The sequence below is a fragment of the Neophocaena asiaeorientalis genome, unplaced genomic scaffold, assembly GCF_003031525.2.
Source record: "Neophocaena asiaeorientalis asiaeorientalis breed wild unplaced genomic scaffold, Neophocaena_asiaeorientalis_V1.1 scaffold418, whole genome shotgun sequence".
In the NCBI taxonomy this organism is placed as follows: Eukaryota; Metazoa; Chordata; class Mammalia; order Artiodactyla; family Phocoenidae; genus Neophocaena; species Neophocaena asiaeorientalis.
In genome coordinates this window covers 2757984-2771180 of record NW_020175731.1, presented here as the reverse complement: position 1 = coordinate 2771180, position 13197 = coordinate 2757984, and the positions used below count along the sequence as shown (strand labels likewise).

Here is a 13197-nt window from a genome sequence, read left to right as displayed (position 1 = left end):
GGGAATTGAGCAGGAATTACCAGAAAAGATGCATGAATTTTCTCTTTGGCCTTGAACTTGAGCACACATGAGGATCTCATGCAGCTGTCTTGGCCACCATGATGTGGAGAGTCTGATCCTACCAGGGGCCACTGAGTAGGACCTGAGAATGGGACCAAGCTGAGAGATGGTGTGAAACTGAGTCCTGGTGACTTTTTGTATCTTGTCAAAGCACAGCTGAAGTAGTCTTTGCTTATGTACTTTTCAGTTCCATGAGGCAATGCTTTCCTGGTTTGCTTTTGTCAAATTTCACCCAAAGGGTGAGAGGGCTGATGGGCAGTAGGGACATGTGGAAGCAGTCTTCATCTGGGCATGCTATGTGATGCATTAGGACTGTGGAAGAGATGGGAATTTCTGTTTCAACTACTCCAGCTAAGGAGCGTGGACACCAGAGGAGGAGTGAGAGGGAAATGGACACTGGCCTGGGAAGATGTATTTCTCAATACTTGGTTATCTAGTTAGGATGAGATGTGTAAATTTACCCTTCTCTATGTTGAAAAAATTACGGTGTAGGTGCTGCTGTCTCTTGGTTTCCTGGTAAAGTTCATTTTGGAAGCTCGGGTTGGCTCTTGGCTGATCTGAGGGAGAAAGGGAGGGAATCGGGGAACCAGAGAGGTCAGAATGCCCTGGAAGCTGGGAGGCCTATGGTGTGGCAGCCACTGAGGCCAAACTTCAGCTCCAGGGAGATGTGCCTGTGGCCGGTCACCAGGGAAAGACATGACTGTCCTCTTCTACCCATGATGGGGGCTCCTGCTAAGTACCTGCCAACATTGCCTCTACAGCCAGGAACTCTGAGTTCTAACTGATGTTCTAGGTTTTCAGAGCCAAAGCCGCCTGCCAAATCTGATGGTTATTTGAGATTCAAAAGTTCACACCCCTCAATCTCTTGTCTACCAAAGGAAGAATAATATCTGCAAGGGAAGAGAACCGTCAGAGGGTTGTCAGTGGTCCAGTGTATCTTTAAGGATAAAAGAGGCAGGACATTATAGTCTGGAGATGGAGGGTGTGGGGCATCAAGTTTCTGCTCTGCTATCTAACAGAGCAATGGTGAATAGACCTCTTTGCTGAGTTTCCTCACTCTCAGATGAGAGCATCGGAATCAACGTTCTTAAGTCAAACACTGTACATGTTATAGTAGATAAATGGCTTTTAAAACTACTCAGAAAATGAGCCCTCTCTCAGGTTCGGGGGAAATCACCTACTAAGTCACGATGGGAGGCAGAGCTCCCCTTTCCCTCTCTCGATGGAAGGGAGACAACTTCTCTTTCTCTCTGACCTTACATAGCATTTCACTTTGGATTTTTCCTCCTGGGGCTTTGAATCTTGCCGCAGAGTGGCACGTAGTTAAGTGAGGGTGGGGTGGGGTTTGTGATAGCAGCAGTGGTGGATAGAGACAGAGGCAAATATAGTGCCACTGGTGGCAGGTATAGTGGCACTTGTGGACAAGCACAGCGCACCGTGGCTGCAGTGTCCCCATTGCTCAGTCTCCCTTGCCTTCTGACTGCTTCCCAGGTCTGTTCCCAATCTTCCTATTAAGTCTGTGAACCACCCAACAGAATCTACTCCTTAGGATTTTAATTTAATCCCCTTGAGGATTAAATGAGCTAATTCATGCAATGTAGTTATCATTGTGCCTGACCCACAGTCAGTGTTCAAAAATTCATTATTGTTTTCAGAACAATGATGTAAGTTCTCTGGAAAAACCAGTCCTAGATGAATAACGGCATTTGGGCTAAAAACGTTTTTACAGTGAATGATTCTCTTTCTCTCTCCCTCACCTCTGTCCATTTACACTCACACAAAGACATTTTACCTGCTCTCATAGTGCACTAAAGGAAATAAAAAATGGAAGACACATCTCTGTCCTCAAGGAACTAACGGTTTAATCAGAGAGATGTGAGATACCTATATTCAATGTTGTCTGTTAAAAAATGTCACTTATGGGCTGAATAAGCAGCACATGCCATATGAAAATGTTTTGAAAATGTCCAAATATTAAACATGGAGAATGAAAAGGGAAGTCCCAGTATATTTCAAACCATCATTTTCATAGTGATAATGCTTTCCAAGACAAATTAAAATCAGTAGTAAAAATATTAATGCATTTTAAAAAGAAATTCATTTGGAAACAAAAACGTTCTCAATGATTCATGGATTAATAGGTAATGGAAGTTACAAAATACAACTGAACAGTGGTGAAAATATGAACTATCAAAACTTTTGGGATGCAGCATAAGCAATATTTGGAAGAACTATTTAAATGAGTTTGGTGATAACTCAAGAAGTTGCACAAATAACAAAGTAAACTCAGAGATTAGAAAGAAGAAAATAATTAAGGCTGGAAATAAATGAAAGCAAAACAAAAAAAGAGATGGTAAAAAAATTAAACGTGGACTCTGAAGCTCCAATAAAATGGACAAATCTATAGCAAGACTAATCAAGAAAGAAAAGAAAGTGCAAATAAACACTGTGGGACAGCAAAAGAGAGCACACCCATGGATATAAAAGAGATCAAAATCCAAGAAAAATACTGTGGTCAATTTTATGCTCATACATTTGAACATGTATATTGTACCAAACACAGGTTTCATTGCTCTATCTGTGTTATGATACGTTATGAAATGCTATGCTCTGTTTTGATATGATATGGTATGTTATGATATACCTACTGGTGTATTATGATAATCTTAACATCTCAGCGGCTTAAACACAGCAGAAGTGTCTTTCTTGCTCATGCTGCAGGTCCCGTGGGGGTTTGGGTGGGAACCTGCCAGATGCAGCGACTTAGGGTTCCAGGCTGTTGGAGGATGAAACTCCTCCACATGCGCCTCTAGGGTCCTCACAGCTGGAGAATCTAGCACTTGCAATCCAGATTCATGCGCGGCACGTGCGACAGGCTTGGAGATGTGCTGCTCAGATTTCCCTTCAAGAGAGAACCAGCTGTGAGGGGTGAAGCTGGCTGACAGTCCCCAGCTATTGGCATCTTCGGGATCTGCTGCTGTAGTCAAGCTGAGGTCAAGATCTCTCTAGGCAGCTTGCAGCCTGGCTGGGATACTAGGGCCTGGCCATCTCTGCCCAGCATGGAACCACCCTTACAGGCAATCTGCACTTGAAGTTCTGCTGCCTTGGCTAAGACTTTCTCAAAGCTGCACCACAGTCTGAGCTTCTTCCTACACAGTCCTCCTTATAGACCTCCCTTCTTAGTCTCCCTGTGGGTGACAGACCTGCAATGCAGCCTGAAAGACTTTCCCTGCCTCCTTCTGATCCCTCCTCCCTGTATCTTTCAGGTGTTTCCTGTAATAAATCTCTTACTCTGCTAACTCCTAACTCCCAGGAGACCAGAACTCACGGAGCCTCTAAGTCACATTTTACTTTTACTCATATTTCATTGGCTAAATCTAATAACATGTCTGTGCCCATCTTCAAGGGGGGGTGGGACACCTAATCCAGAAGACAACTAGATATTGGGGCACATTTGTAATATCTATCACAACTACTGATTTAAGCAGCTATTAATTATTCTTCCTTTTATTTTTTTGGCCAGCAGAGCCCCAATTTTGTTCAGGTGTCTATCCTGCACTTCCTGTCATGACCGGGGCCAACTGTAACTTACCAGAGCCAATTATAAGTGTCCTATTTACCTTCCCAGTGGCTGGATCAGGAAGGGGCATGTGATCTGATCCTGGCCAATGAAATGGGAGAGGAAGTTCTCTGGGTGCCTCCTGGCTTTAGAAAGGAATATGAAGGGGGGAAATCTCCCTCTTTGTTGCTGAGTATTGTCATGTGTGGTTGAGCTACTCAGAGCTGAGACAGCTGTCTTGCAACCTGTCAACAGGGAAAAATAGAAAAACAAAAATAAAACTCAGGTTGTCCAACATTTTGTGGAGAGTCCTTTACAGAAGACAAACTGTGAAAACTGAGACTGACTGAGCTCCATGTTCTCCTGCACCTTGTTTACTCTTTCTTGTCGGATCCTTTTCAGTCACATGCCTTTTCTCTCTCTTTCACACCACATCAGTTCTTGTTTGAAGAATGAAAACAACAGCTAAATGGTGTGATTTAAAACTGGCACAGAGAGAGAAGCTAAAATTGCCCAGTCAGGAAATGAGGCATGCATTAATGATTTTCTTTTGATTCATTGTTTTTCGAAAACATCCAAATGCAGTTAGCCATTGTCCATGAAATAAAATAAGTTCTTAAAAAGGAAAAAGGAGACACTAGACTTATTCTTTCACTCCATGTTAGGGAGAGGACTGACTAACATGGGGCACTTACTGTATGCCTGACATTTTATTAGGAACTTATCATCAAATGATTTTGCATTACCCTTCGAATAAAATCTTAACTTCTTCCAAAGCCCATCCTACCCAGTGCAATTTGGCCTACTTCTTCAGTGAACCCCCTCCATTTCTGCCTTAGCTTAGCCATCCTGGCCTTTTTTTCATTTATGAAACATACCCAGCTTGTTCCTGCCTCAGGACTCTTGCACGTCACATTCCTTCTACCTGGAATGCTCTTTCTTTGGTCTTCACATGTCTAATTTCTTCTCATCAATCAGACCTCAGCTAAAATAGCCCTTCCTCAGAGGGGCCTTCCTTGACCATCCAACCTAACACAGACCTCCCTCTTAGGAACCTATTCCAGTATGCTGCTTTATTTTTTTTTCCCATTGCACTTATAGTATCTGAAATTATTGTTTTTTGATTTTGATCTGTCTCCTTGCATTAGATTTTTCCTCTATGCCTTGTTCACTGCTGTATGTCAAGCATTTAGAAGAGTGGCTGGCACAAATGAGACACACAATAGTGTTTGTCCAAAGAATAGGCAGATAGCACACTCTATAACCTTATAAGGCAGAATACGTATGATTTACAAGGGCCAATGTCCTCCAGTCAAAGAATTCCAACATCCTGGTAGTTGAACAAGTTGGGTTTATTGCTCATCATAGTGACAGAGAATGCACACCATGGGGAACCATGAAGCATCTCAGTAACAGAGTGTTAGAAAAGGACTTAAAAGATCTGGGTTCAAGTTAGGTGATTTTGGTTGGGATTTAAGGCAGCAGCACTTTTATTTCTGGATTGGATGTTGTCGGGAAGCATGGACAGTTCTATGACAGGATATCCTTAATGAATCTCACTTACAAGGCAGGAAGACTGGAATAGTGCTAAAATTATAACTGGTAAAAAAAAAAAGTAGCAATCATTTGTATTAGTCAGGATTGGGTGGTGTTTTTTGGTTTGCCAGTGACTTTGTTTTTGTCATATTCAGACAAGATAACTGAGTGGTCTTACTTTTGGTCTACCTCCTCAGAGTTATTGAGCCACCATCTCTGATATTGGTGTTCTGTGCAATTATCTTTAATAGGAGAACATGAAGACCTAGCTGTGAATGTCAGACCATTTTCTGGATGTCAGGGTCTGTTTTTCTCTTTCTTATGAGTGTTCTAGGGCTCCAGTGTCATACAGTGAAGAAATAAGCAAGAGTGTTTCTTTTGGCTGTTTGATAATTCCCCTCTTTCTCCCTCACCAATTCTGTATTTGTAAGGGGGTAGCCACTGAACCAAGATGGTGGAGGCCAAGGTAGAGAAGCAGCGCTTCTAAGACGGCATACAACTCAAAAATGCCCTATTTGCCCAAGAGTTAATTACCATCTCAGCATGAGCCCAGCTATACCTAATTTTCAAACGGAGCATGGTGTATCTTTTGTATCCTGAATGATAGGACTACCCACTCCTCACCATTGTCTCAAAGATCATGTTCAACCATCCACCAGGGCCTTGGTTCTAGTTCAAGGTTTCATCTAAACACAGCTGTATGCCTTTAGGAAAGTCTTTGTACCAGTATCCCAGCATCCCCTGGGTTCCCTGTATTCCTCTGTTAGCATCCCTGCTATATTGTAATTAATTTGTTTATAATCTGTCTGCCTGGTTAGACTCTCTCCCACATGTTAGTATCCCTGGAACTTAATTTTAACAAAGGTCTTGGCCCAGGCTATATTCTCTATAAATATTAAATGGATTTAAAATGGAGATTTAATTCCTGGCTTGAATTCATCTCACACAACATCTATTGAGTCTGTCTGATGAGCCAGGAGGACATTTTGATAAACCAGACAGTCCTTACTTTCAGGGAAATAGTGCTCATTTCTAATAGGTTTAAAAAAAAAAAAGAGCCGGCATTTATTTAGGGTCAAGCACTGTGTTAGACTTATTGCATGTATCAGAATTATTATTGCCATTTTACAGGTAAAACAACTGATAAGTTGTGAGTTAAGTAATTTTGCTGAATAACACAGCTATTAAGTGGCAGAGCAGGGATTTTAACTCAGACAGTCTGACTCCAGTAATACGTGCCCAACTATTAGGTTGAAAGATGCCACATAAATTCACAGTTCTGTCATTAAATCAGAGTTCAGGTTGATCTCGGGTGGACTTGGCCTGCAGTGGCTTGAAACAGGATCTCAGTTCCCTGGTCACAGATTGAAGCCAAGCCATGGCAGTGAGAGCCCCAAATCCTAGCCACTAGACCATGAGGGCCAGTGGCTAGTGACAAGGCCCTGGATCGTCTGCTTTGGAGAAAGGAATTTCAACCAAGAGATGGAAAGTAGTGAAACAAGTAAAGCATTTATTAGGAGGAAAAAAGTACATGTGCATAGACACACATGGGTGGGCTCAGAGAAAGTGTAGTTGACTATGGTCTAGTGCCCTCTCCCTTCTCTGACCTCTGAGGAAACTTTTTGCTGTGTGTAGTTTAGGAGGTCTCCTCGACCTCAAGAATGAGAAATAGACCAGAGGGCAGACAGCAGAAACAAGAAGAATTACAATCCTGCAGCCTGTGGAACAAAAACCACATTCACAGAAAGATAGACAAGATGAAAAGACAGAGGGCTATGTACCAGATGAAGGAACAAGATAAAACCCCAGAAAAACAACTAAATGAAGTGGAGATAGGCAACCTTCCAGAAAAAGAATTCAGAATAATGATAGTGAAGATGATCCAGGACCTCAGAAAAAGAATGGAGACAGAAATTGAGAAGATGCAAGAAATGTTTTAAAAAGACCTAGAAGAATTAAAGAACAAACAAACAGAAATGAGCAATAGAATAACTGAATTGAAAACTACACTAGAAGGAATCAATAGCAGAATAACTGAGGCAGAAGAACGGATAAGTGACCTGGAAGAGAGAATGGTGGAATTCACTGCTACAGAACAGAATAAAGAAAAAAGAATGAAAAGAAATGAAGACAGCCTAAGAGACCTCTGGGACAACATTAAATGCAACAACATTCGCATTACATGGGTCCCAGAAGGAGAAGAGAGAGAAAGGACCTGGGAAAATATTTGAAGAGATTATAGCTGAAAACTTCCCTAATATGGGAAAGGAAATAGCCACCCAAGTCCAGGAAGCACAGAGAGTCCCATACAGGATAAATGCAAGGAGAAACATGCCTAGACACATAGTAATCAAATTGGCAAAAATTAAAGAAAAATTATTGAAAACAGCAGGGAAAAACAACAAATAACATACAAGGGAACTCCCAGAAGGCTGACAGCTGATTTCTCAGAAGAAACTCTGCAAACTAGAAGGGAGTGGCATGACATATTTAAAGTGATGAAAGGGAAGAAACTACAACCAAGATTACCCATAAGCACTGAAATTGAAACTGTGATTTAAAATCTCCCAACAAACAAAAGTCCAGGACTTCACAGGTGAATTCCATCAAACATTTAGAGAAGAGCTAACACCCATCCTTCTCAAACTGTCCGAAAAAATTGCAGAGGAAGGAACACTCCCAAACCCATTCTATGAGGTCACCATCACCCTGATACCAAAACCAGACAAAGATACTACAAAAAAAGAAAATTACAGACCAATATCACTGATGAATATAGATGCAAAAATCCTCAACACAATACTAGCAAACAGAATGCAGATACACATTAAAAGGATCATACACCATGATCAAGTGGGATTTATCCCAGGATGCAAGGGTTCTTCAATATATGCAAATCAATCAATGTGATATACCATATTAACAAATTGAAGAATAAAAACCATATGATCATCTTAATAGATGCAGAAAAAGCTTTTGACAAAATTCAACACCCATTTATGATAAAAACTCTCCAGAAAGTGGGCACAGAGGGAACCTAACTCAACATAATAAAGGCCATATATGAGAAACCCACAGCAAACATCATTCTCAATGGTGAAAAACTGAAAGCATTTCCTGAAAGATCAGGAATAAGACAAGGATGTCCACTCTCACCACTATTATCAACATAGTTTTGGAAGTCCTAGTCACAGCAATCAGAGAAGAAAAAGATATAAAAGAATACAACTTGGAAAATAAGAAGTAAAACTGTCACTGTTTGCAGATGACATACTATAGAGATTAGACAACCCTCAGAATGGGAGAAAACATTTGCAAACAAATCAACGGACAAAGGATTAATCTCCAAAATATATAAACAGCTCATGCAGCTCAATATTAAAAGAAAAAACAACCCAATCCAACAATGGGAAGAAGACCTAAATAGACATTTCTCCAAAGAAGACACACAGATGGCCAAGAAGCACATGAAAAGCTGCTCAGCATCACTAATTATTAGAGAAATGCAAATCAAAACTACAATGAGGTATCACCTCACACCAATTAGAATGGGCTTCATCAGAAAATCTACAAGCAACAAATGCTGGAGAGGGTGTGGAGAAAAAGGAACCCTCTTGCACTGTTGGTGGGAATGTAAACTGATATAGCCACTATGGAGAACAGTATGGAGGTTCCTTAAAAAACTAAAAATAGAATTACCATATGACCCAGGAATCCCACTACTGGGCATATACCCAGAGAAAACCATAATTCAAAAAGACACATGCACCCCAATGTTCATTGCAGCACTATTTACAATAGCCAGGTCATGGAAGCAACCTAAATGCGCATCGACAGATGAATGGATAAAGAAGTGGTGATACATATATTCAATGGTATATGACTCAGCCAGAAAAAGGAACGAAATTGGGTCATTTGCTGAGACGTGGATGGATCTAGACTGTCATACAGAGTGAGGTAAGTGAGAAAGAGAAAAACAAATATCGTATATTAACGCATATATATGGAACCTAGAAAAATGGTACAGATGAACCGGTTTGCAGGGCAGAAATTGAGACACAAATGTAGAGAACAAACGTATGGACACCAAGGGGGGAAAACGGCGGGGGCCGGGGGTGGTGGTGTGATGAATTGGGAGATTGGGATTGACATATATATACTAATATGTATAAAATGGATAACTAATAAGAACCTGCTGTATAAAAAGTATATAAAATAAAATTCAAAAAAAAAAAAGAATGAGAAATATGTGGTCTCTTTATCTTCTATCCAAGCAGGACTCAGCTCCTCTTTGCTCCTGCCATTATCTTTATCTTGGAGTATCTGTCCACAGGGGACAGATTCCAGCTGCTCAGCCTGGGGCCCATCTATCTCCTGCCTCAAGGTTCTGGATCCAGATCATCACAATTGTGGCAGATATCCATTTTAAAGTCGAGTAGGTTAATATGACCAACATGGGGAAGACTTATGTTGCAACTGTGGATGGGGGAACAGAGTTGCATTGGTTTTCTGTTAGAGCAGAAATGGATTTCAGTGTTGGCTTCAGTCTGTAACATATTTTGGGCGCCCACCGTGCTCAAAACATCTGTTTCCTGACACTTCTCCTCCCCACATCCTGGAGCAGGGAGGGGAAGTGGCGAAAAGGAAGAAAAGGCAAAGAGGATGTGGAAGGCAAGCAGGTGGGCATCCTCTGCCGCCCAGCCTCACCCTCCAGCCTGCACCGGCAACGCCCCTCGGCCCCGCCCTCGCCCCAACCTACTTTAAACTCCCGCCCCCTCTTAACGACGACCAATGCCCAGCCGGGAGCCCGCAGGAGGCTGCGGATTGGCCGGCGCCGCGGTTGCCCAGGTGACGGGTGGGTCCTGCTGGGTCCCAGAGCCGGGCGCGGCGGGGGCGAGGGTTGCCCGGTGGTTTCCGTCCCGGCCCGCCCAAGCCTGCGGCGCCCAGGTTTGCGCCCGTCGGTAGCTGGAGGGGGCTGTCCCCGCGCGCCCCTCCGCCCAGTGTGTTTCCTGCCGGCCTCCCGCTAGGGGCGCGACGCCCTCCGCCTCCGTCTCCGCCCCCAGGATCTGCGGCTGCCAGCTTCCGAGCGCGGCTTCCCTGGACGGCGGCGCGATGGGCTGCGGGAACTCCACCGCCACCAGCGCGGGCGCGGGCCAAGGTGAGCGCGGCGGGCGGCTGGGGGCGCGGTGACGGCGACTCGGGGGCTGTGGGGAGCTCTGCAGGGCGGGCCGCCTCTGCGGGAGAGGCCAGGAGAGAGGCGGCGAGAAGGAAGGATGCAGGGACCTCGGGCAGGGCGGGCGAGCAGCCCCCTCTCCCCGTCCCCATTTTCGGGACAGGAGCAGACTGTCCGATTTTGGAAAGACCGAAAGCAGGGCATGTCTCCCCTGTGCGGGGGGCGGTCGCGCCGGGACGAGGCGAGCCTGCAGAGCGATCCTGCGGAGGGAGCGCGGCGAGTCCTACTCGTGGCCGGCGTCCGCACCCCCTCGTCCCGCAGTCGCTCCCGCAGGCCTCGCCCCCAGCCCCTCGGAACCCAGAGGCTGCACCTGGAAAAGTGCAGCAGAACAATTCAGGACTTTTTTGGGGGGAGGGGGGTGCTAGTGCGTTGGGAAGAACTGCAAACAGGGCTCTAAAAATTCATCCGAGTCTGTCTTGATGCTTAAGACCCGCTGGGCTGCTAGTACGATTTCTCTGAGAACCTGCAGTATTGAGGATGCTTTAGAATATGTGTAACAGAGCTTTAATATTAGCAGTGATCTGTTCGTATATTTTTCATTTAAAAAATAAAAAAGTATTGAAACTTTTGTTTACACCTCTTCATTTTGTTGATTGGCAGGGGAAGTCTTTTACAGATTTACGCAGTCAGCCAGGCTTTGTATCGAGTGACTTATTCCAAAACTCAACCGTTCTCTTTGACCCAGCTAGTGTCTACTGATTTACGAGTCTGGATCTGTTTTGAGTAATATATGCTGACCTATTTTGGTGTCTTTTGGATAAAGAACTCATATCTCATCCAGTTGAGATCAATCAGATGCCACATTCCATCCTAGCCAGCAAATGGGAACAGCACTCTGATGCTGCAGTATTTCCTAGGCGGGCATGGATGTCCTGTCAATGACTTTGTGACCTTGGGTCTGTCACTTCCCTTAACCTAGACCTCCTGGAAGATGTAGTTTAAAATTTAAGCCTTTTTCATTTATTTAAAGTTTATTTTGATGTTCACGTATGGGATCAGATATGGAAATCTGCTCATTTAATTGGCCAAGTTTGTTATTCCTCTTTGGCTGTCAGTGACCACACAAATGGAATATTTTAAGAAACGGTGCTACAATATGTGGGATTCTAGTCCTAGAGCTTTGAATGAACCCAGGTAATAATTCATTGAAAAGTTTATCTCTTGCAGGTAACATTTACCATCGCGAATTAACTTCTCAATCTTGTGATAGGCAGAGAGCCACTGGGGAACACATTTTTCAATTCCTGTAACAGTGACGTAGGTTAGTTAGCTTAGTTAGCGCCTTAAGGCAAGGACAGGATTCTAACTTGAGAGTGGCCAGAGAGCTCTGCGTGGAAACCTGGAACAGTGTCAAGGCCATATCCTGCACCAGGAATTACAATTGACTCTTGAGCAACCTGAGGTTGAACTGTACAGGTCCACTGATACACGGATAGTTTTCAATAGTAAATACTATAGTACTACACGCTCTTTGGTCGTTTGAATCCGAGGATGTGGAACTGCGGATATAGAGGGCTGACCATAAGTTATACTCGGATTTTCAACTCTGTGGAGAGTTGAGGCCCCTAACCCCTGCGTTGTTCAAGTGTCAAGTGTATATCTCTCAATCTAACATGCACTGTGGCCCTATGCCTTCCACTGCATGTTCACCCTACTTTTAAAAAGGTTAAGAACCATTAACCACAATACACAAAAAAGGAAATCATAGGAAGGATTTGTAACAGATTTCCTTTAAAGTGGAGCTAGTTTACTTCATTTACATTTTTGTTTATTAATGAACTGCTTGTCAGGTTTGGGGATAGAGGGAGGAGTTCCACTGCTAAACCAGAATGATGATAAGGGAGCTCTGCAATGGTAATGTAACAAACAGAGAAAATATAATCCTCTTTACAAATATTTGGTTGACCTTTCCCCCCCCACCCCAGGAGCACATCCCTTATTATGTAAAGGGAAATACAGTTATATTGAAAAAAACCACTCCAAGTGCATGTCTTCTTGATGAGTAGCCTCACTTTTGTTTACGAAGGACAGCTCCTGTAAGAGCATGCTGTTCTCTCCTCAAGCTCGCTCTTTGCTAAAAATTACTGTATGTTCAGAGAAGAGCAAGATGCCGAGGGCAGACTGTAAAACATGAAGGAGGAGAAAACATTTGAGTTGGGAGTTGTTGCATCACTTCTTTGATGGCTCTGCCCTTGTCTCTGAGAAGTCACCCCCGAAACATTTCTCTGCTAGTGAGTCCAGCTGGCTAGCTTGGGGATTTGTTCATTGTTATTTTGAAATTTTCTATCAGCTGGTGGTAGGACTTCTGTTTCAGAAAGGAGGAGAGATGGAAGGTTAAGAAAAAAGTTCAGAGAAAGATGGTGGGCAGGTGCTGAACTTGAGTCTGGAGAGTGAGGCTCAAGCTTGACATTGGCACTGTGCTGGCTGTGTTACTGTGGGCATTTCATTTTACTTTTTTGTACTGTAATTACTATATAGTAGTAGAAACTACAACGTTGAAGGTGAAATGGTTTTCCTTGAATATTTTTGTATAAGAACATGGCAAATCTACTTTCAGAGGATGCGTTTGCACTTTATAATGATGCCTCCGACCTGAAATCTCCATTGTAAGCCCTGTTTTACTACCTAAGTAGTTCAGGTAAAACCAGATAATTGCTTCTCTTTTCCCTGAGCTATTTGGACCACTGCTTTTCTTGGCTTTTGTCTGGTGAAATTGGTTTCTATGACAAATTGACATTTAGTGGTGTACTTGAGTCAATTTGATTCTGTATGTCCAACATGTGGAAAAACTAAAGTGCAGTACAATGGT

The 13197-nt window shown here is 43.3% G+C and overlaps 1 protein-coding gene across 1 annotated transcript in view; it reads left to right on the top strand.

Moving 5' to 3' along the window:
- Positions 1-10029: 10029 nt before the first annotated feature.
- The window catches only part of CUNH12orf75 (chromosome unknown C12orf75 homolog), a 37764-nt gene continuing 34596 nt past the window's right edge, over positions 10030-13197 (top strand). Inside the window, exon 1 of the mRNA XM_024732083.1 lies at positions 10030-10313. Coding sequence (XP_024587851.1) covers positions 10268-10313 — 46 coding nt within the window. The 5' untranslated portion in view covers positions 10030-10267. The remainder of the gene's footprint in view (positions 10314-13197) is intronic.